This window comes from Nymphaea colorata, chromosome 9, assembly GCF_008831285.2.
Source record: "Nymphaea colorata isolate Beijing-Zhang1983 chromosome 9, ASM883128v2, whole genome shotgun sequence".
Lineage (NCBI taxonomy): Eukaryota > Viridiplantae > Streptophyta > Magnoliopsida > Nymphaeales > Nymphaeaceae > Nymphaea > Nymphaea colorata.
Window position 1 is genome coordinate 10,953,178 of NC_045146.1, and position 24,574 is coordinate 10,977,751.

The 24,574-nt window shown below is 44.6% G+C and overlaps 1 protein-coding gene and 1 pseudogene across 1 annotated transcript; both read right to left on the reverse strand.

The window, feature by feature from the left end:
- Window positions 1-231: 231 nt before the first annotated feature.
- On the reverse strand, window positions 232-9,932 carry LOC116260887 (ruvB-like protein 1; annotated as a pseudogene).
- A 5,188-nt stretch (window positions 9,933-15,120) lies between these two features.
- LOC116260570 (uncharacterized) lies at window positions 15,121-16,922 on the reverse strand. Its single transcript, XM_031639027.1, has 2 exons — window positions 16,352-16,922; window positions 15,121-16,241 (listed from the first exon to the last, which is right to left on the reverse strand). Exons 1-2 carry the CDS (start codon window positions 16,920-16,922, stop codon window positions 15,121-15,123), a joined length of 1,692 nt encoding a protein of 563 aa, XP_031494887.1.
- Window positions 16,923-24,574: the final 7,652 nt, after the last annotated feature.

Genomic DNA, 24,574 nt, shown 5'->3' on the forward strand with positions numbered 1-24,574 from the left:
CTATATTACATATCTACTAGCTAGGCTTGACGGTCAAGTTAATGTCAGAATTTTTTCAGGGCAACCACCTAAGCTGCCTGATCTCCAGCGTGTTTCATGCCAATGAATACTCAAACGCCAAAGCATATGTCATGGGAATCAAGTTACGTTATGTCAAGGTAGAACCAAGTTAAGAAATTCCACATCCCTTCATTCCCACACGAGACACAACATGATACATAAGAGAGAGAGAACCTTGTAATGGACCAGCCCTTCAACTTATAATCATAGAAAGTACATTCCTTAGGAATTGTGGAAAGCCATATACATAAACTGGAAGCAAGAGAACCTTATTAATTTCTTGGCGAAGCTTCTCAGTAATTTCCGTCTTTCTGGGTTTCATCATCTGACCCATTAAAGATAAAATATCTTGCCCACCTTGTGGCCGAGCATTAGCAGCATCCAGGTCATGTAAAGTAACATCCTGCAATGAGATAATAAGAAAATATGCCACAAGACATCAGTCATCAGTCAAACTAATATGAGAACTTCAGATATGGAAATAACACACATTGAAATTTCACAAACAAATTTAAGGCAAAACCAAAAAAAAGTGCAACTAGAGCAACTGTTTTTCAGGATTACCACAATAATGCATGTTTGAGTACTTTCATTCTCAAACAGTTTCAACAATTAGTACCTCTTCTTTGTCAAGATTTATCTATCAAAAAGATGTGGCACACAGATAGAACAGGCTTAAGCACCATAAAGAAGAAGGAAACTACCTGCACTATCTCCTTTTTCTTGTGAACTTCACCTTTCAGCAATGGCACATATTCTTCTGCTTCAAGATCAAATTCTGTAGCAAATGCATCACTTCTGCCCACCCTTTTAACTGCTCCACTATTAGCCTCTATATAGATAACATCACCTACAGCAACCTACAGCACACGATCATTATTTCACTGAAAGCATGTGACCGATATCAACTGTGAAAATAGCAAACAGCAAAACCTATTTCATATGAAAAAAGGAATGGATAAAGGAGACCTCAAGTGCATAACTTTGAAAAGGAAAGTTGAGGCTTCAAGACTAGTTACAAATGCTTGTTTAAAATAGTACAAAACTAGTTGTACAGATTATACATGTTGAAACATATTAGATGGGTCTCGGGACCGGGTCTGGATCCATACCCGATCAATCGTGTAGCCCTTGTTGGGCCTTACTTAAAGATTGTAACCCTAATTTTGTAAGAGTTAATGAAATCATAAGGGAGAGAGAGTCTGCCAGTTCCTTCTCATCCGTGTTTTTTTTCCTCTTGTTGAGGGTTTTTTCACGTTACATCGTGTTCATCGTATTCCTCTTTCCTATTTTCCGTGTTTCTACATGGTATCAGAGCCAACGAGTTTGGGAAATTTTTTGGCGATCGTGAAGTTCTGGTGCTGACCGTTCCCTCACTCGCTGCTACTGCCGCCACCACCGCCGCCGCCGTGAAGTTTCGGCATCTCACTGGCGTCTCTTTGTTTCCGCTGTTGTTGTCCTTCTGCCTGACATCACCGCTGCGGTATACTGCCGTTGCCGGAGACTGTCGCTGTGGTATCCTGCTCCACCGTCGCCAGTTCTGCTCAGTTCTGCCTGCCGACACTCTTCTCTCTGCCGCACGGTTCTAGTCGTTACTCGCCCGACGCCTCTCTTGCTTCCTGCTGTCGACCGACGCCCCTCTGTCTCTGCACCGCCCGACGGTTCCTGTTCGTTCGGTTCAGTGTTGCCCTTTCCGTCTAGCACTGCCTCTACTCCCTGCGACAGTGTTCTCCTACGGGATCTGCTGTAGAGTTCCAACACCTCTGCTCACGCCAATTGCTGCGTGCTCCCAATTGCCGCGGTTGCCCTTTGTCACTGTAGGTACCCAACATCTACTGTGTGGGTCAGGCGACTGTCTCCTGCTGTGTTGTTTGTGTCGCCCAGCATCGCCGTCCTGTGATGCCGAGTGTTACAGCCCCTGAGACTCTTGTTGGGCTTTGGTGCTATTCCTCTTGGCATTGTTATCAGCTTTGATTTGGGTGTTGGTGCACTTTTTGTTCCGGGAGAAATTTGGGTGTTCTATCGACGTGATGGCCGATTCCCGTATGGAAGAGTGGATCATCGACAGTGGCGCTACTCACCACATGACCGGCGATCCTAAAGTCTTTCATAGGTATAAGCTTTCGTCAGGAAAGGAATGTGTTTCTCTTGTTGATGGTTCATCTATCCCTGTGGTTGGGAAAGGGAATCTCCCACTTTTGAACAAGTTCTCAGTCCACAATGCTCTACATGTTCCTCATCTTCCCTTGAACCTCTTGTCGGTTAGCAAGATCACGAAAGAGTTGAATTGCGAACTTATTTTTTTTGCTGATCACTGTGTTATGCAGGAGTTGGTCACAGGGAAGAGGATTGGGATTGGTCTGACTTCTGACGGGCTATATCGTTTACCTATGTGTACTGCTCAGGTTCTCATGACGACAGTCAGTCAAGCAACGAAGAACAGAGAAGACTCCCTTCAGTTCATTCTACGTTGGCATGAGCGCCTTGGACACCTGCCTTTTAGACTTCTTAGACAGTTGTTTCCTAATTTATGTTCCAGGTTAGATATGACTATGGTGTCCTGTGATGTCTGTCACCTGGCCAAACATGTTAGGGCTTCATACCCTTTGTCTAGCCGTCGGTCTAATGAGGTATTTGCCATGATTCATTCTTATGTGTGGGGGCCTTCAGGGATTCTTTCTTGTCATGGTTTTCAGTATTTTATCACTTTTATACATGATTGTTCTCGTAACACTATTGTCTACTTGTTGAAAGACTGTAGTGAAGTTCCTACTGTCAAAGAGACTTTCATTGCTTATGTGGAAACTCAATATGAAGCATCTGTTAAGACCTTTCGATCTGACAATGTTCGTGAGTATATGTGTCAGCCTGTTGATAGCTTCGTTCGAAAAAAGGGAATTGTTCATGAGACTTCTTGTAGTTATACTCCTCCTCAAAATGGAGTTGCTGAACAAAAGAATCATCAGTTATTGAATATGACTCGGGCTCTTCTTTTTCAACGTCATGTTCCAAAAAGGTATTGGGGGGAAGGTCAGGTTCTCAAGGTCTGAGATATCTGCTGGAATCTGGCCGGATAACGAGTTGTGTTGACCAGTGCGTATCTTATAAACCGTTTGCCTAGTCGTGTGTTGAATGGGCAAACGCCTCACTCTATGTTACCGGGGAGTCGTGAACCTTTCTCTCTTCCACCAAGAGTTTTTGGCTGTGTTTGCTTTATTCACAATCATAGTCCTCACATTAAAAAGCTTGATCCAAGGTCTATTAAGGGCATATTTCTAGGTTATTTTCCCACTCAAAAAGGGTATAAATGTCGGGACTGATCATGCCTATGTTACCAAAGATGTCACTTTCCTTGAACATGCTTCATATTTTGGTGAAAATCCTCTTCAGGGGAAGAATTCTATGTCAAATGAAGAGTATTCTTCGAGTTAGGAAATTCTGTTTACAGATTTTTTGGACTACAGGCGTGAATCCGTTGGTCCTTCTATTGAAGTGCTTGAACAGGAGAAAAATGGAGAGTGTTCTACTGGGGTAGGAGAAGAATGCAATCGTCTGTTTGGGCAAGTTTACTCTAGGCGAAGAGTATGTACTGATGAGATGACAGGTGGTGAGAATTCTACTCCCAATCCAATTAGTCCTTCCCTAGATGACCCAAGTCGTGCTCAGAAGCAACCTGTTGAAGAAGAGATTCAGACTGTTATTGCAAGTGAAAAGCTTCCCATCGCCCTGCAAAAGGGTGTCAGCTGTCAGGTCATGTACTCAACATCCTATTGGTAACTTTGTTTCATATTCTAGACTGAGCAAGGACTACAAATGTTTTGTATCTTCTCTTTCTTTGGCTATGATTCCCAGGAATGTTGCTGAGGCTCAAAGTGATCCCAAGTGGACTTATGCAATGCAAGAAGAGATGGAAGCCTTGAGAAGAAACATGACGTGGGAAGTTATAAAGATTCTTGAGGTGGCTCACTTGGTTGGATCTAAGTGGGTCTACACCATCAAGTACAAACCAGATGGAAGTGTTGAAAGATACAAAGCTCGTCTTGTGGCCAAGGGGTTTAGTCAGAAATATGGGATTGATTATTTGGAGACCTTTGCTCCTGTTGCGAAGATGAAGACTGTCAGAGTCATTATCTACTTGTGATGAAGGAGTGGAAGATGTACCAACTTGATGTCAAGAACGCATTTCTCAATGGAGACCTTGAAGAGGAAGTATATATATGTATGCCTCCAGGAAATGAGGAACTTGAAAAATGTTGCAAGCTAAGGAAAGCTTTATATCGGCTCAAGCAATCTCCTCGAGCATGGTTTGAACGACTTAGACTTGTCATACGACAATGTAGATACCATCAAGGGAATGGACATCATACACTCTTTGTGAAGAGAAATGAGCAAAAGGTTACTATTTTGTTGGTATATGTTGATGATATGATTGTCACATGTGATGATGAAGATGAAATAATTAAGTTAAAGAAACTATTGGCGATCGAGTTTGATCTCAAGGACCTTGGTAAGTTGAAATATTTCCTTAGCATTGAAATTGCTAGGTCTGGAACTAACCTCGTGCTTAATCAACGGAAGTACACTCTAGATTTTTTAAAGGAGACCGGGAAACTGGGGCGTAGACCAGCTTCTACTCCTTTAGATGCTGGCCAGAAGTTAAGTCTTAGAGATGGAGAGCCTCTCTGTAGAGAGGCCAAAAGAAGATAACAATGTCTTGTAGGGAAGTTGATTTATCTTACTCTCACTAGACCTGATATTACCTTTGCTGTGAATGTGATGAGTCGGTTCATGCATGCTCCCACTGATGCCCACTTGAAGGCTGTTGACAGGATCTTGTGCTACTTGAAGAGAAATCCTGGCAAAGGTCTTTTGTATATCAAGCAAGACACTCTTTGGATTGAAGGTTATTCAGATGCAGACTAAACAGGCTGTATTGACACTAGGAGGTCCACCTCTGGCTATTGTATTTATTTGGGAAGAAATCTCATAATGTGGAGAAGTAAAAGGCAAGATGTTTATTCTCGTTCCAGTGCTGAAGCAGAATACAGAGCAGTGGCTATGGGAGTTTCAGAGCTTTTGTGGCTAAAAGTATTGTTGACTGATATTGGTATAAAGGTTGAAGAACCAATGAAGATGTATTGCGATAACAAGTCTGCAATCAACTTAGCGAACAACCCTGTGCTTCATAACAGAACAAAGCATGTTGAGATTGAGCGGCATTTCATTCGAGAGAGAATTGATGCTAAAGAACTTGTACTTCCTTACATGAGATCTGAAGACCAAACAGCTGATGTTCTGACAAAAGCTCTATCTTCGACTTCGTTCGAGAGAAATGTATCCAAGTTGGGCATGTTTGATATGTATGCCCAACTTGAGGGGGAGTGTTGAAACATATTAGATGGGTCTCGGGATCGGGTCTGGATCCATACCCGATCCATCGTGTAGCCCTTGTTGGGCCTTACTTAAAGATTGTAACCCTAATTTTGTAAGAGTTAATGAAATCTTAAGAGAGAGAGAGTCTGGTTGCTAGTGAACACCAGTTCCTCCTCATCCGTGGTTTTTTCCTTTTTGCTGAGGGTTTTTCCACGTTACATCGTGTTCATCGTATTCCTCTTTCCTATTTTCCGTGTTTCTACAATACACATACATGTACAAGGTAAGGTGCATCAGCATGTGAAATTGCACACGCCATGAATATATGATTGCAAAAAAGTCAACATCACAGCAGATGAATACGTCACAAGCAAGGTCAGACTCAGGTTTTATACAACAGAAAATTTTACAAAATCCTCAAACAAAATCCAGCCCATCTCCAGCCCCAAATGCTCTTTTGTCTGCCAAGGAAAATGAACTAACCAATGGACAGAGAAAATTAGCTCATTCAATTTGGCTCAATACATTGTTACAAATATCATTCTTCGGTTTTTAACGGCGAGGTTTTTCTCCGGTATTTTTCGGCAAAAGTTGCTTTTTCTGGGAACATCTCCGAAAAATCATGGCAAACTTTTAAAAAAAATTAAAAAAAAAATCTAAATATCAGACAAAAAAATGAGAACCTAATAAGACATAAATAAAACTAGATGAAAGTGACACAAAGAATGTTTAAACTTTAAATGATCATAATATAATGAAAAATAATTTAGGTTAAGTTTAAAATTGAATCAATGATGATATTAATGTTAAAAAAAATAAAAAACAAAAAAATGAGGAAAAATCACGATAAAAAAGCAAAAAATTGTGACAAAAATGTGATAAATATATTTTTCATGTTCTTTTGAAAATATCGTGCTTTTTTCCTTTTTTTCGTTTTTCTCATTTTTCCCATTAATATCGTGATATTTTTAAAAATATTGCAATATCTGTGACACTTGCTCAGAATCAGATTTCATACAACAGAAAAATGACAAATAACTCAAACCAAATCCAGCCCATTCGCAGCCTTAAATGCACATTTGTCTGCCTGACAAGGAAAATGAACAAATCAATGGACAGAAAAAATTAACTTATCCCATTGGGAAACAACAGTTTGTTGGTGAAATAGGACACAGTAATAGAAGCACGCATGTTCATGAAGAAACATATTCCAACTTCAAAGGAAGAAAAAACTGGAAAAAGAAAGGAATACAAAAATGTTTGCCAAAACAATGACATTTAAAGTCGGAACTGCCGATGCAAGAAGTAAAAGATGTTTTGGCTTCCATCATCAGATGAAAAAGTAATACCTCAGAGAGAAACCTGATCCCTGATATCTCAGACATACTTTTCAGAGAATCATATCCATATAAGGAGGATTAAACAAATTCTAGGAAATATAAGCAACCAATGCCAAACAATAAATGACCTTTATAATATGGTAATACTGTTGTAACCCCACTTTGGATCTATCTATTGAATTTAAAAGTTAAAAACAGCAAGTTGGTACCTTTTCCTTGAGCAGAGCATCATAAATAGTTGGATCCAGCTTCAATTGCTTCGTTCCTTTAACAGTTTTTAGCCCAATAATTACATGGCTAATACTCTTCCCATATCCCCCTGTCATACTCTCTGTCTTTCTGGTGAAAGCTCAGTTACCTAGAACAGGGGCCAACTAAAATATAATTATCTGAAATTTAGTTTATTATGTGCCATAAAAAACAGCTGCTCAGCAAAATGGACATAGATTTTCAAGAATTCTTAGAGAACATACCTCCCCTTCATACACTTCTTTATTTTCCTTGATACGAAGACCAATAGCTCTTCTGAAGTTCTCCATTAGTACCTCAGTTTTTTTAACCTCTGAAGAATACACCTCTGATCCCACCATTGGGCAAAAAGGAACCTGAACTAGTATAAAGATATGAGCCAATAGTTAAGAAGGAATCGCAAAAGTTGCACTTATGTTGATGCATCATACAATACTAAGAAAATTGCCTATCACTAAGTTGACTGTCAAAAGGGAAAAACAGGAAACTTTATTAAATTCCTTAAGAAGGGGAAACACAATCTGTAATGTTCCTTTTTTTCATTGTAAGAGGGTCTGAATGGGAGCCAAAAGGGAGCATCTGTACAACACAACAGGATGACAATGATTACTGAAAAGAAGGCTTGGCAAAGGAAACCATGCATGTCATCCAACAATTGGTTGCACAAGGGAAAAATGTGGGGTGACCAGCAAGGCGAATAAAAGTTATACAATTAAAAATGAAGGAACTCGCCAAGAACATGCAAGCAAAGCCAATAGATTACCAATCACAAAGGACAAGCAAGAAGATACAATAGATTACCATGAAAATTTTGCAGCAAGTACCAAACTAAATTGAATAAGCGTGATCCTGGCTTCTTTGTAATTCACAAGTTATGGCAACTACTAAAATTTAAATGTCAAAAACTTTACAGCCACAGACCCCCAGTAGGTAGGAAGTATACAGAGTTCAGAATTTGGGTTTCTCGTTTTCATCACAGCAATAAAATAACAGTGTTCAGATCAAAGGAGACTGATTTTGTCTGCTTTGTTTTAAAGGACTAGCAAGACCATTGTTGAATTTGCTTTTCAAAGAAGAACAACTGTATACATACACAGGTGTTATAACATGCTCATTGTATATACAAACGGTAATGCAATTAGTAATGGTGATGACTGATGAGGAAAAGATTCTTCAAATCTAACAATGAGGATGATGGATGCTTCTTCACCTGCTTGTTGGTGCTGAGATGATCTGCAGCAATGAGATGAGCAGGAGTCAACGAGGAAGAAGAAGAGGATAAAACAGAAAGGGACAGAAAAGATCAGGACTCTTGGTCCCCTTTCTTTGCCAAAAAAAAAAAGGAACAACCTGACAGCCTGATTGGATGGAGGGAGAGTGAGGGAAAGGATAGGAAAGATTGATGCATTCGTGTTTAGATGACTAATTAATGAGGAGGAGAAAGAGTTAAGATCAAGAAAAAACGGTCAATGACTATTGCAGTAAACCTGGACCACGATGACCCTTAGCAGAGATCATTCACCAAGTTAAAAAAAACTACTTGACGCAAGTGTTCGAAACTTGATTGTAAATATTATAAGAATACAAGGTGACATTTCTTGAAAGGTCGCATGGAACAATACATGCAGCCTAATATCTCAAGATGGTCATCAAGACTTGTAATATTTTACTCCCGCGAGCCTCACCATCTCCTATGTCAACAAGCACGTTCAGAAGACACATACATTCCACCATACGCCTGCACATGGAAGATATACATTCTACTAGCCTTCTAAACATGAAAGGTGCCTATCGAGTGTTCTACTTCTACTTTCAGAAAAAACTTCACTAAAAGCTCCTCGTGTATGTATGCCAACGAACGCCCTAAAAGAAATTACACATGCGAACCTTTATACTGGATTATGCAACTATGTTTCTGGGCCTCAATGGTTCCAACAGGAAAGCATGGTCATGATTATAAAATCGAACATATCAGAAACTCATCCACGGAGAAACTTCAGAAACCATAGAACTATATCTCCAAGTATTCAAGAAAAGTCCAACATAAGCATAATAAAAGAACACCCACAAGCAACTTACTTTCGCAGCAAAATATAATGAGAAGTTTACCAAGTTCCAGTCGACACCACAAATAACGGAATAAGAAGATAAACTATCAGATGAGATCACCTTGCTGCCAAGCTCCTGAGAGATGCCAAGAGCCAATGCCGTCTTTCCCGTCCCAGGTGGCCCAGCGAGCAGGAGAGCTCGACCGGCCATTTTCTTCTGGCGAATCATGTCGACAACAAGACCAGCAGCCTCCCTAGCTACAGCTTGGCCCACGAACCCCGATGCCAAGGGCAACGCTTTCCCAGTTGGCTGCAACCATGTACAACCCATCAAAAACCCCATAGCCCACACATAGCAACACAAAAAGAACGAAGATGACGGCGATCGAAAAGCAACCAATTGGAAGTACCAACAATCAGAACTCCAATGTGCCTACGTTCCAAACACACACACACACACACACACATACACACACAGAGAGAGGGCATCTATAACTGAAACCCACAACTGTAGACCCCAGAACCAAGAACTCCATTGCAAAAGAGGAGAGAAAAAGTGAAGGAAGATCAGACAAGAAGAGGGAAGGAAAGAAGGCACGGGAAATAGGTCGGAGGGTTAGTACGTCGAGGCCGAGGCCCTTGATGTGGGTATGCGTAGCGATTCTCTGCTTCTTCGTGGTGGATTGAACCTCCTCTATCTTCATCATCTTTTCTCTCCCTCCCTCTTTTCCTCGACTCCACTGTTCAATCTCTCGCAAAGAGATCAACCAGCAAGAGAACAAGCAGTCAAGCACGAAGAGAAAGGGAGAGAGCGCGAGCGAGAGAGGACGAAGGCGCGCGAACGAAGATGTAAGAATTCCAATGCCATAACTTGAATTTAACGAGGATATCGTGACAAATTATAGCCGAGGACCAAGGGAAGACTTTAGGAGGCGTATTTTCTAAAAATTTTTAATCATAGCTGATTATATTTTAACAAGTTTTTTAAAAACATTAAAAATAAAATTTTACTTCACAAAATCTAGGAGGGTTAGGACGCAGATCTGCTGTCCTGACCTCCCAAGACCTCTTCAAGGACGCTTTCGGTGATAGATATAATAAGATTACAAGCCAAATGTTATCCCACTGGGGACAAACCCAGTAAATGCCGTACAAGGAGGGCTTTTCCCGCCTACTCTAGGTTTGAACCTACTACACAGAAAGGTTCAAGGCCTTACAACCGTAGCGTACAAATGAGCTCTCAACCTCACTCAATCAAACCATATATTCATGCCTAGGCGAGCAAACCCAACCCATAGAAAAGTCCACACCACGGCTGAAAGCAATTAAACCCACCCCGTTTTATAGGGGGAGAGTGAGGCAAACCTCGCTGGGGATAGCCCAGCGCCACGACCAAGGGCAGAAGTCCAAGGCCCTCGGTATCCAGCAAACGTATGGCAAGTCAGGTGAGTACCAACCTCTTCCACGCTCCTTACCGCGCCTTGAGAACACCTTCAATCACAAGCAACAGAGCAATTACCAAGTACGCAATTGATAAGGATAAATGAGGCTAATGTAGAGGAGCTTCACCAGACGGCAATATGAACCCCGGGAGCGAACGTATGGGGTGAGACTAGCACCAATTGACGCCGGTGTGCGCGCGCTGCCAGGCAGCCTTTGCTCCCAGCTCCTCACGGCTGGTACAGTGCGGCTCTTCAAGCAACCCTCAAAACAGCAAACCGAGTAGTCAATGCTTAATTAAACAAGCAGGTTTAGTCTCATGAAGTAGAGAAGCGTCACCGTGTGAGATTTTAAACCCCGGAAACAGATGGAAGTGGCGTGTGGCAAGCGCCGTTTAACGCCGGCACAGGCGCGCTGCGCTGCAAAGCAGCAAGAGCTCCAGCTTCCCACGGACGAGACTAGTGAGTTCTGGTTCACGGGCGTGGGCAGGGGGTTCGCCACATCAGAAATTCTCCAAAAATCTTAGGAGTCTCCGTTTGAGCTTATTTTTGGACAGTAGCTCCGCCTATTAGTTACCCGAGGATGGACCAAATTTGAGCTGAAGAGGATCTACCGTTCGGGTTCTAGCCCTTGATGAATCACGCGGACTGTGACAGGCGAAAGGCTGATGGAAGGGTTCTACCGCTGAATAGGGCTGCCGATCTTTGAAAATTCGCCAAAATTCGTCCAAGTGTCGGATTGGGCTGAAATTTGGTAGAGAGGTCGCCTGGATAGATACAAAGGGATGCCCAAAAGATGGGAGGCAACTGCCCACCCTAGAGCCAGGTCGTTGAAGGAGTTAGGGTCTGGACTGTCACGCGAAACAGGGGATCACGGCAGAAAGGGCAGAGCGTCTTCATCTTCTCAGCTCCATCCAGCAATGGGTAGAACCATTTCAACAGCTAGGAATTGAAGGAAATCAATTAAGAAAAGAGGGAGAGTTAGTCAGATCACCAGATTAGGGATTTCCCCCAATTTTCCAGCGAAGATTGGGGATGCAGCTGCCGCTCGGGCGGAAATTGCAGGAATCGCCGCCGGTAAGCTTCTGGATTCCGATGGGAGGCTCTTCTTCAGCTGCAGACTGACGAATCCTCTTCAGAAATGGACCACGGCGTCGCCCAGACGTGGAGAGACCGATGGCGCCATCCCTTGGCCAAGTGGGGAACGCGTTTGCCGGTGAGACGGATGGAGGTGGTGCGATATGGGCGGCTGAGGCTTCTAGCGAGGCAGCAGGGCTTCAGCTGAGAAGGGAGGAGCAGTGGCACGGTTTGGACTTCACGGGCAAGCTTAGATGAAGGCATCGGGGGTAGGGACGCTTGGGGGAGGCAGACGAGGCATGGGGAAGGAGCAGACGAAGCGCCAGGGGGCAGGGACGCGAGAGAGAAGCACGGGGGAGAAGCCCCTCGCCGTGGCGAGAGCAAACCCTCGAGCGGGAGGAGAGAGAAAGTCACGAGGAAAAGAGAGAGACCGAGAGTTTTGATTTCTAAAAAACATATCATGTACAGTAGAGCTCAAGCGTTATGTAGCTTGAGTGAACCGGGTTGGCTGCCGAACCAGTTCCAAATCAATAAAGCTTACAATATTAAAGGTCTGAGTCTAAAATATATACAAGCATCAAAGAGAAACCGTTCCGCACGGTCAACCCACTTCACCCAAACGTAAGGAGGGTGGTCTTCATCTCGCGTGCGGCCGAGTCCGGGTCGTCCTCCTTCAGCTATAGTCCAACGCTCAGTGCGTCGGCTAGCTCCTTGGTTCCGCTAGGCCCGGGTTCTTCTTCGACCCTGTCACATGAAAAGTTAGCCACAGATAAATCTAAACGCGGGTCGACCATCGACTCTTTCCTTGCTCGGCGGGTGAGGACGGTGTCTGCTCTGCTCGAAGCCCCTATGACGTCGGCTGTCACGCGCCTATCGGCGCCACCTTCGGCCGTAAGCGGCCATCTTCGGCGCCCTTCGGTGCTGGTATGGCTGGTCCTGGACGGCACCCTGCTGCCTCCTTCGCCCAAATCTGGCTCAATTGTAGCAGCTGACTCCGGAACGGCAACCTCATCCACTATTCTGGCTCGTCCCCGAGGCGGCAAAGAATAGGCCTCCCCACTTCCTCGACGCTTGGCCGGGGTGGCCCTCTGCCTCTCGGCATCTCTTGTGTCCTGCCTCGATGGTCTCCTAGGTAGGCCCGTATCAGATCCACCCCGCTGAGCTTGAGCTTGTCCCCAAGCTCGTGCATACGGGAACCTGTGGGCGATCTGGTCAAACTCCTCCCATCTGGTCAAACTCCTCCCAGGAGGTGCCTTGGTCCTATCCCTCCCACTCAACCAAGACCTCATGATGTGTGCGACCCTGTCGCTGCACATAGCGGTGCCTAAGTATCCTGTAGGGTCGAGGCAGCTAATCTGAGACATGCTCTACTTGTTCAGGAAGCTCTCCCACATGTGGCTTGAGGCATGTCACATGGAATACAGGATGTACGAGAGCAGTGGCTGGTAACGCAAGGCGATAAGCTGCCCGGCCGATCCTCTGTAACACAGGGTGGGGACCGTAGTATCTCGAAAGCAGCTTCGAGTAAGGCTGCCCAAGTAACGACTTCTGCTTGAGGGGCAGATGCTTCAACCAAACATAGTCTCCGACCACGAACTCACGGTCCTTCCGGCCTTTATCATATACCTGTTTCATTCGATTTTGTGCCCGTAAGATGTTTCGTCGGAGTGTCGCTAGAACATCCTCTCGGGTCGTCAGACTGCAATCTACGTCCTCATCCCTGGCAGTACCCCCTTCATATCTCGGTATCCGAGGGGGTGGAACCCCGTACAGAGCCTGGTAAGATGTCATAGCTGTGCCCCCATGTAAGCTGGTGTTGTAGGCCCATTCGGCCCACGATAGGTGTCGCACCCAAGTGGTTGGCCTATCTCCCACATAACAGCGCAAGTATGTCTCAAGCGTGCGATTGACCACCTCGCTCTGTCCATCGGTCTGAGGATGGTGGGCAGTGCTAAAATTTAGAGTAGTGCCAGCTTTGCTCATGTATTCTTTCCAAAAGAAACTCAGAAAAATAGAATCCCTGTCACAAACAATACTGCTGGGCATGCCATGTAACTTCCCTACAAAGTCCTGAAAGACATCAGCGACAAGAGGCCCGTGGTAGTGCCTGGGCAGAGGGGCGAAGTGTCCATATTTGGTCAGGCGATCAACTACCACAAGAATGGCTTCCTTGCCTTCTGAGCGAGGCAGAGCATCAATGAAATCCATAGAGATGTCAGCCCATGGCCTAGTAAGGACAGGTAAGAGATGTTGATGCCCAAGAGGCTTAGTTGCCTCATACTTCTCACGCTGACAGATCTGACATTGTCGAACAAACTCTCTAACATCAGCGCGCAATCCCTTCCACCAAAACTGAGACTTAATCCGGTGGAGGGTCTTAGCTACTCCCTCGTGGCCGGCCGCAGGTGAAGCATGAAAGTGAAGAAGCAGTTCATGCTTTAAGGCTGACCCCGCAGGCACGACAACCCACCCTTTTCGGTACAATAAATTCCCTCTAAGGCTGTACAAGGGAATAGTCCATGGGTTGTCACGTAAAGAGTGCCTCAAAAGCCGCAATTCAGTGTCCCTCATCTGTTCAGCATCAATTTGATCCCACAGATCTGTCTCAAGCACTGAGAGCGACAACATCTGCTCAGGTAACCGGGACAACGCATCCACTGCAGTATTATCAGGACCCCGTTTATACTCTATCTGGAAATCGTACCCAAGGAGCTTCGCAAGCCATCTCTGCTGGACGGGGGTGGAAACTCTCTGAGTAAGCATATACTTGAGGCTGTGGTGGTCTGTCCTGATGACAAAGCGTCTGTCAAGAAGATACGGCCTCCATTTAGTAACTGCCAAAACAATAGCCAAGAGCTCCTTGTCATATGTCGAGTACGGTCTAGCTCGGCTAGTAAGGGCCTTAGACATAAAGGCAATGGGGTGCTTGTCTTGACTGAGCACAGCCCCCACTCCACTATCACATGCATCCGTCTCCACTACAAACTGCTTAGTGAAGTCCGGAAGGGCTAAAACAGGAGAAGACATCATCGCCTCCTTCAAACGCTCAAAGGCTGCCTTGGATTTGTCGGTCCACATAAACTGGCCTTTCTTCAACATACTAGTCAAAGGAGCTGCAATGATCCCATAGATCTGAATAAACCGACTGTAGTAGGCCGTTAGCCCCAAAAACCCTCTCAGCCCTCGTAAATCCTTGGGAAGCGGCCATTCTTTCATTACAAGAAGCTTTTCAGGGTCTGTCATAACACCCTCTTTAGATACAATATGCCCCAAGTAGCCAATAGAGGGTTGACCAAAACTGCATTTAGTTAACTTGGCAAACAAGCTGTGCTCACGTAACAAATTCAAAGTTTGTGCCAAGTGATCTATGTGCTGCTCCATCGACCGGCTGTATACGAGTATGTCATCAAAGAAAACAAGAATGAAATCTCTCAAATGTGGCCGGAATATATCATTCATGCAGCGTTGAAATGTGGCTGGTGCGTTGGTTAGGCCAAAGGGCATAACCAGGAACTCATAGTGCCGATCATGAGTTCAAAAAGCTGTCTTGTGGACGTCATTAGCACTCATTCGTATCTGATGATACCCTGCTCGCAAATCTAACTTAGAGAAGACGGTGGCACCGGCCAATTCATCTAAAAACTCGTCGATCACTGGAATCGGATGCCTGTCTTTCACTGTAGCCTCATTCAAAGCTCTATAATCAATACAGAACCTCCAAGTTTCGTCATTTTTCTTCACTAGGAGCACGGGCGAGGAATAGGGGCTGCTACTGGGCCTGATAATGCCCCCTTCTAACATTTCTTTCACTAGCCTCTCGATCTCTGACTTCTGCACATACCCGTAGCGGTAAGGTCTGACATTGATAGGCTCAGTACCATGGGTCAAATTAATTTGATGATCATAGGATCGAGGGGGAGGGAGCCCCTTTGGCTCAACAAAAACGTCCTCAAATTGTCTCAGGAGATGCTGAATTTCTAGCGGCACTTGTTCATCGTCATTTTCGGCCGCAGGAGGTACATCTGTAGCCACTGAGATAACCCAACAAGCGAGGTGTTGGGCAGCAATAATCTTAAGTGCTACTTTGGGTGAAACATTAGGTTTAATGCCCCGAAGTGTAACATTCATACCTCCCTCTCCCTTCTGGAATCTCATTCGCATCCTGGCGAAGTTCCACACAATATCCCCAAGGGTTTCCAGCCACTGAATCCCTAGAACAACATCGGCTCCCTCAATGGGTAAGACCAATAAGTCTACGATAAAAAGATCTCCTTGCATCATCAAATTCACTGCCCTGCAAACATGCTGGCAAGTGAGACGGGCACCATTTCCAACAACAACGGTGAGGGATCTGTGCGGTGACAAAGTACAACCCACTTTCTGAGCAACCTCCGTCCTTATATAGTCATGGGAGGCCCCTGAATCCAGAAGGACAATCACTCCTTTAGACTGAATGGCTCCAACCATACGCATAGATCGGGGGCGGCTAGGGTTGGTAACGGTGTGGCACTCACCACTAGGTGACCCTGGCTGCTCTTGGGCAGCTTCCTCCTCAACTTCTCCACTGGGGGTCTCCGTGGTACTTCCCTCACCGGCCTCCTCAAGTACCACAACCAGCTGGAAAGTTCTACAAATGTGTCTGGGCTCCCATTTCTCTTTACATTTAATGCATAAACCTCTTCTGATAAGATCATCCCTTTCGGCCTTAGAAATATATCTGATGGGCACCTTATCCTGAAAGGCAGGTCTGCCCCATGCGTCTTACCTGCGGCAAGCTTGATAGCCCGAGGTGATGGTGGTTTCCCATAATGCTTCTTTTCCCTCTGAACATCCTTGTAGGATTTCCTTATCTCTTGTTTTCTTCTCATTTTATCCTCTTTATGTCTAGCAACATGCATACACTCTTGGAGCTCTCGGGATGGTTGGCCTAAGACTGACAGCTGAATTTCGGGTTGAAGCCTGCCAATGAACGCCCCAACTAGGGCTTCATCGTCCCATCCAGTCACTAAACACGCGAGGCTCTCGAACTGGTCCTGATAGTCTATCACTGAACCTGTTTGCGTTAATGATTTGAGCTGAACATTGAAGTCTGCAAACCAAGAATCTTCAAATCTACGCATCATAGCAGCCCGAAAATCTGCCCATGTGATGTTGGGATTTTTGTGGGTAATATAACGATACCATTGGAGGGCAGGTCCTTCCAAAAGAAGCATGGCATAAGTAAGCTGATGCTCTGGGGGTACTCCCAAACACTGAAAATACCTCTCTACTTCGTAGAGCCAATCCCTAGTATTCTTGCCATTGAACATAGGGCATTCTAACTTCCAAGTGGGCATCTTGTCATCTAGTCCCCCTTGTCTCCTAGGATGGAACCCATCCCTATTTTGCGCCCTACGGCCACCTGGGTAGTGCCATTCACCTCGTCTTCATCGAATTCAGCGTTATCTCCTTGGAGAGTTGGAGCAATAGTAGCACTATGGCCCTCCCTAGTCGGCGGGGAGAGTAAGCCTTTCCCAACTGACGATCTAACCGAGTGTATGATAGTCTGCTGCATCTGGTTAAGCATCTGTTGCATAGTTGACTCGGACACTCCGCCATGGTGTGCATGGGAGGTGGTAGGAACATCATGGCTGGCTGAGGCCGGGGGCAAGGGTGGGGCACCTGAAGGAGCCTCAAGTACCCTCTTCTCGAGGTTGTCAAGGCGCTCCACAATCCTGCGGTTATCTTCTCTCACCTGAATCATCATGTCCATGAGGGGCCTCAAAGCAACGAGCGTGACTTCCTCCCCAATTTCAACAATCATCCCCTCTTCGGTTACCTCCTGAGACTCGATATCCTTGGCAATCTGCTTATCTTTACGTGGTGCCATAATTGCCAAACCCAAACGGAGTAATCTCTTTGAAAGTACACCGAAAACTGATTCCCGAAGTGGGCTCTGATACCTACTGATAGGACGCAGACCGTAGGCACTATAGCTGCCACTGAAAACCTGCCTGTTCCGCTGTCCTGACCTCCCAAGACCTCTTCAGGGATGCTTCCGGTGATAGATATAGTAAGATTACAGGCCAAATGTTATCCCACTGTGGACAAACCCAGTAAATGCCCAAGGGTAGGGGTACAAGGAGGGCTTTTCCCGCCTACTCTAGGTCTGAACCTACTACACATAAGGGTTCAAGTCCTTACAACCGTAACGTACAAATGAGCCCTCAACCTCACTCAATCAAACCATACATTCATGCCTAGGCGAGCAAACCATTCCCAACCCATAGGAAAGTCCACACCACGGCTGAAAGCAATTAAACCCACCCCGTTCTATAGGGGGAGAGTGAGGCAAACCTCGCTGGGGCTAGCCCAGTGCCACGACCAAGGGCAGAAGTCCAAGGCCCTCGGTATCCAGCAAACGTATGGCAAGTCAGGTGAGTACCAACCTCTTCCACGCTCCTTACCGCGCCTTGGGAACACCCTCAATCACAAGCAACAGGGCAATTACCAAGTATGCAATTGATAAGGATAAATGAGGCTAATGTAGAGGAGCTTCACCAGACGGCAATATGAACCCCGGGAGCGAACGTATGGGGTGAGACTAGCACCGATTGACGCCGGTGCGCGCGCGCTGCCAGGCAGCCTTTGCTCCCAGCTCCTCACGGCTGGTACAGTGCGGCTCTTCAAGCAACCCTCAAAACAGCAAACCGAGTAGTCAATGCTTAATTAAACAAGCAGGTTTAGTCTCATGAAGTAGAGAAGCGTCACCGTGTGAGATTTTAAACTCCGGAGGCAGATGGAAGTGGGGTGTGGCAAGCGCCGTTTAACGCCGGTGCAGGCGCGCTGCAAAGCAGCAAGAGCTCCAGCTTCCCACGGACGAGACTAGTGAGTTCTGGTTCACGGGCATGGGCAGGGGGTTCGCCACATCAGAAATTCACCAAAAATCGTAGGAGTCTCCGTTTGAGCTGATTTTTGGACAGTAGCTCCGTCTATTAGTTACCCAAAGATGGACCAAATTTGAGTTGAAGAGGATCTACCGTTCGGGTTCTAGCCCTTGATGAATCGCGCGGACTGTGACAGGCGACAGGCTGCTGGAAGGGTTCTGCCGCTGAATAGGGCTGCCGATCTTTGGAAATTCGCCAAAATTCGTCCAAGTGTCGGATTGGGCTGAGATTTGGTAGGGAGGTCGCCTGGATAGATACGAAAGGATGCCCAAAAGATGGGGGGCAACTGCCCACCCTAGAGCCAGGTCATTGAAGGAGTTAGGGTCTGGACTGTCACGCGAAATAGGGGATCACGGCACGGCAGACAGGGCAGAGCGTCTTCCTCCTCTCGGCTCCATCCAGCAACGGGTAAAACCATTTCAACAGCTAGGAATTGAAGGAAATCAACTAAGAAAAGATGGAGAGTTAGTCAGATCACCAGATTGGGGATTTCCCCCAATTTTCCAGCGAAGATTGGGGATGCAGCCGCCGCTCTGGCGGAAATTACAGGAATCGCCGTCGGTAAGCTTCTGGATTCCGACGGGTGGCTCTTCTTCAGCTGCAGACTGACGAATCCTCTTCAGAAATGGACCACGGCGTCGCCCAGACGTGGAGAGACCGATGGCGCCATCCCTTGGACAAGTGGGGAACGCGTTTGCTGGCGAGACGGATGGAGGTGGTGCGATATGGGTGGCTGAGGCTTCTGGTGAGGCAGCAGGGCTTCAGCTGAGAAGGGAGGAGCAGTGGAACGGTTTGGACTTTACGGGCGAGCTTAGATGAAGGCGCCGGGGGTAGGGACGCTCGGGGGAGGCAGACGAGGCATGGGGAAGGAGCAGACGAAGCGCTAGGGGGCAGGGACGCGAGAGAGAAGCACGGGGGTGAAGCCCCTCGCCGTGGCGAGAGCAAACCCTCAAGCGGGAGGAGAGAGAAAGTCACGAGGAAGAGAGAGAGATCGGGAGTTTTGATTTCTAAAAAACATATCATGTACAGTAGAGCTCAAGCGTTATGTAGCTTGAGTGAACCGGGTTGGCTACCGAACCGGTTCCAAATCAATAAAGCTTACAATATTAAAGGTCTAAGTCTAAAATATATACAAGCATCAAAGAGAAACCGTTCTGCACGGTCAACCCACTTCACCAAAACGTAAGGAGGGTGGTCTTCATCTCGCGTGCGGCCGAGTCCGGGTCGTCCTCCTTCAGCTATAGTCCAACGCTCAGTGCGTCGGCTAGCTCCTTGGTTCCGCTAGGCCCGGGTTCTTCTTCGACCCTGTCACATGAAAAGTTAGCCACAGATAAATCTAAACGCGGGTCGACCATCGGCTCTTTCCCTGCTCGGTGGGTGAGGACGGTGTTTGCTCTGCTCGAAGCCCCTATGACGTCGGCTGTCACGCGCCTATCGGCCCCACCTTCGGCCGTAAGCGGCCATCTTCGGCGCCCTTTGGCGCTGGTATGGCTGGTCCTGGATGGCACCCTACTGCCTCCTTCGCCCAAATCTGGCTCAACTGTAGCAGCTGACTCCGGAACGGCAACCTCATCCACTATTCTGGCTCGTCCCCGAGGCGGCAAAGAACAGTCCTCCCCACTTCCTCGACGCTTGGCCGGGGTGGCCCTCTGCCTCTCGGCATCTCCTGTGTCCTATCTCGACGGGCTCCTAGGCAGGCCCGTATCAGTCACTTTCCCTGCCAGTATCCGCCATGTTTGTGTGAAAGCAGGGGAACAATTAAAGAGTCGTACCCTTCTCTTAAGCCGATCTCCTTCTCTCTGTCGCACAATTAAGAGGCACTTCTTCTCTCTTCCGCCGTTTTTGTGGCACTCAGCTCCAGACTCTAGCTCTATTCTTTCTTCTTCTGCTTATTCACCATATACGTTTGTTGATTTTCTTTTCTTTTCTTTTCTTTCCTACCAACATGGTTGTTCTGTGGACCGTGTGTGACCCCCGATCGCCTTTTTTCCATTTCTTTTAGGCATGTCAACTGCATGACACTTCAGTTTTTATGTCTTGTCTTGTCAATGGATAACTTCATTGAAATTTTTCACGGGTTGTGTCTCCGACTATTCTAAAACATTTGCTAAACTTGTTAAATTTTATGTCCTTGCGAAATCTATGAAATTTATGAAATTGTTAACGTCAATTTGATAGTACAATATATATAGATATACAACAACTCAACATCAACCAAACGATATCTATATGCAATGGTGCTTTGGACATCACATTAATAATTTATGTCTTTAAATGCAATTTAACTCACTTTTTGTGCACATATGCTCAACATAAGGTCTGAGACTTCTTAACTTCATAGCCACTTCAAACATCAGGGATCAATGGTCTCAGACCTCATGATTTCATTGATTGGCTGTCTCATATAGGCGTCTTGAGTAAGATATCTCGAACACAAATTTACATTATGCATGAATTGTAAATGTAGAGCTTAGGTGTTGACAATATTTTGAGATCCGGCCGTTCTATTTTTCCTAAAACCTGGCTGTGAACTGCTCACTGAAAATAAGGTGGTGGGGGAGAGAGAGAGAGAGAGAGAGAGAGAGAGAGAGAGAGAGAGATTATGATAATGATCATATCTAATATTCATGAGAAATTGGAGAAATATCCAAAGAAACATTTCAAAGGCCAAAGTAAGCATTCTGTACTGACGATAGTTTATAATTTATAAATAGTTATCAATTCGTGCTTAGCTCAAGGGACCCATTGTTAAGTCTAACAACTAATAATTGCTTGGAAACACTTTAACCTTGAAGACAATATTTTAATAATTTTTTCTTAACTTTTTCCCATGAACTACTAATCAAAAGACAATGAACAAATTGTTCTTAAGTTTTTTCCCATGAACTACTGAACAAATGACTATTAAGCCAAAAGAAGTCGGTGTCAATAAAGAGAAATTAAAAAATTAAAGCAAGTTTTATCTATAATTGCAGTTTCTTTGTTTGTTTCTTACAAATGAAAAAAGTTAAGCATAGTGATAATGCATTAGATTTTAACACATGCATTTTGTATGCATTCATCTACGGTTTTAAACCTTAAATGAAGACAAATGAAAGCTGAGCTAAATTGAAAAATTAAAGGCATCTCAATGTTCTGGAGCAAGTTTCAGCAGTGAACCAGATCCAAACCTCCTCGATCCAGCTGAGTTTATTTGGATTTTGAACCTAGTTAGATCTACAGCTGCACACGAGCCAAGTCAAGCCCAAGCTATGCCAGATGGAGCTCTACTTGGCTCAAAAAACTTGAGCTCAAGCTCAGCTCGGACTCGAGTCAAGCTCCTTATTGCAAGATCGAGGTCGACTCGTCTACACAAAATCAAGCTCGAACCTCGACTCGTTTAACCCAATGTTGTGAGAAGCGTACGCTTCTCACAAAAAAATTGCGAGTCAAGGCCTTTTAAGTGAAAAACGCCTTGACTCGGTTTACATGAGGCGCACGTGTCCTGAAGCGTGCGCCTCATGTGTGTGAAGCGTACGCCTCACACATGGGCACACTTGTACTTGACTCGTGCGCCTCAAGGACAACACTTGGCTAGCTGCTTTTAATGTAAAAAATTAAAATTTAACCAAACAATTAGTCACACGTAAGTTACAAAAGTTAGTCTCTTTAATGGCTTTTAATGTAACCCTAATTAAACTCTCTTACCCTAACTGCCCTTTTCTTAATATCAATCCCAAATCACCCGTCCCCACACTTTTCTCCTTCGCTCTTTCTTCTTCACGGCTGAGAAGGTGAAACTGAAAGGGCACGTCTGCTTCAAGGCACTCTCCAACTACAGGCCTGGCTGCAAGGCACTCTCCAACTTGCATGTAAGTTTAAACTTTAAATGTCTTGCTTTTTTCTGTTAGCATATAATACAGCAGTTCATTTCTTCCATATGCCTATAGTTTGTATATTATATGTAGCTGAAAACACTTTTGATTTAAAAAACGAGGCGAGGCGTTGGCCATTGAACTTGTATGGTATACATTGAACTTTTGATTTAAAAAACGAGGCTGAACTTTTCTCCTTCCATTTTTACTTGTTGTAAGGAAAGGCGTTGGGCATGTCTATACATTGAACGTTGTTTGATTTTTTTTTAATGTTTTTCCCTTTGAGCTGATTGGTGGAATACATTTGGCGACGATACAAAAGAATTGAAGAATTTTGCTATGAGAATTCTCAATCTTACATGCAGTGCATCAGGATGTGAGCATAACTAGAGTTCATTCTCTTTGGTAAATAAATAAAACTTTCAAATCATTTATTGTGCTATCATTCAAATGTTTTTAATGTTTATACATTTACATATGTTATTGTTCAGCAATACTTGTTATTTACTTATGCTCTTAGTTGATATTATCATCTGAATCTTAGTTGTTATGACATTATATTTATTTGGATTTACAAATTATTGTGGTTTGCATATGTTGTGTATTGTTCTTTATTGATATGCTTAGTATTGTAGTCACTTTTTTTCAGTTTTGTTATTATTTTTATAAATATTATATAATTCACAAATTTGTCTGTGAAGCTTACGCTTCAATTAACGCCTCGCCTCGTCTCATGAGAGGCTCAACGCCTTGCCTCGTTTTACCGCCTTTTACAACATTGGTTTAACCCATTTTACTTGTTTAGGCATTAACTCGTTTAACATTAACTCGTGTAACCATTAACTCGTTTAACTTGTGTAAGCATTTAACTCATGTAACTTATGAAATTTGTTTTTACCTTAAAAGTTAAAACCCGTGAACTGGTTTTGGCAATATTATATAGAGTACCGATTTGGAAGTTAAGTCGAGTATAAACAAGTTGAGTTCCTGAAACTCGAACTCGACTTGTTGTGCAGCCCTAGCTAGATCTTTTTAATTTGGAAATGACATGAAATACGAGGAAGCTAGGGTATGTAGATCTATAGGAAGCAATTTTTTGAGGTATTATGCAATTTCTATGAGAAATATGAGTGTTTTAGAGAATTTTCCTCTCGTCATAGAAGCCATGAGAGAACCTCATCTTTGGGACAATCGTGGAACTTCCTCTTGCTTTGTTTTTCTTCTTTTGCGACTTTTGTCGTCCCGAACTTGCTGTCAGGTTTCATGTACACTATCGACTTGCTGCCGGGTGTTGTTCATTCCTTTCTCTTTTCCATTGATTTCTTTATGTTTTTGGTGGTATTCTTTTTCTCTAGACCTCACTTTTCTTTGCTGAGTTTACAGGAAAACCAGCAAGACTCGCTGCTTGCTGTGGGAAACCTCGTTCATGATTCCAGCCCATCCTCTTCCATTGCCCACTTTCCTGTCCTGTGCCGGACTTTTGGAGAAGCCAATGAAAGTGTAGGAGCTTTGGAGGGAAGCGCACGTCTTCCTTGGATCAAAAAGTCGATCGATTCTTTTTCTTTTTGATGAGTCTCGATCCGAGTCAGTATGTTTCCAGCATTACTTTCTTGTTAAGTTCTTTATTTCCAATGTTTAATCTCCGGTTTCAGCAAAGAAAAAGGGCCTATGGAGAGCTCATGCTGCGCCGCAGTTGTCTTAGGACGGTTTTCCCTCTATTCCTACGTGCATGCATGTTATTGAATAAAAACAAAAGAAGGAACACAAAGAACACATTCTAATGAAAAAAGAGGAACAGGACGTGGAGAGTGATTGGCACCTAATTATGCATAGTAGACACTACTCAAAAAATGTGATGTTCACCCTTATATACTTAGTATATGAGAGATATGATCAAAGCATCTATTCCCCTTACAATTTTCAAGATAGCCCATAAATATACATTTAACTGCTTGAGCTAACAATTTGTCTATAGGTTCTGTTATCACCCCAAATTTTTTTTTTAAAAAAAACTATTTTATTATTTGGATTTAAAACCCAACCTTAGACGAGAGATCCAAATCTAAAATCTAATCTTAGACGCGAGATCCAAATCTAAAATCCAATTATCAGATCTAAATTAGATCCAAAATCCAAGTTTAAATCCAAATCAAGGATTCCAAACTCAATCCGGATGCGCCAAGATGCATTTTTTGAGCCTAAATCGCT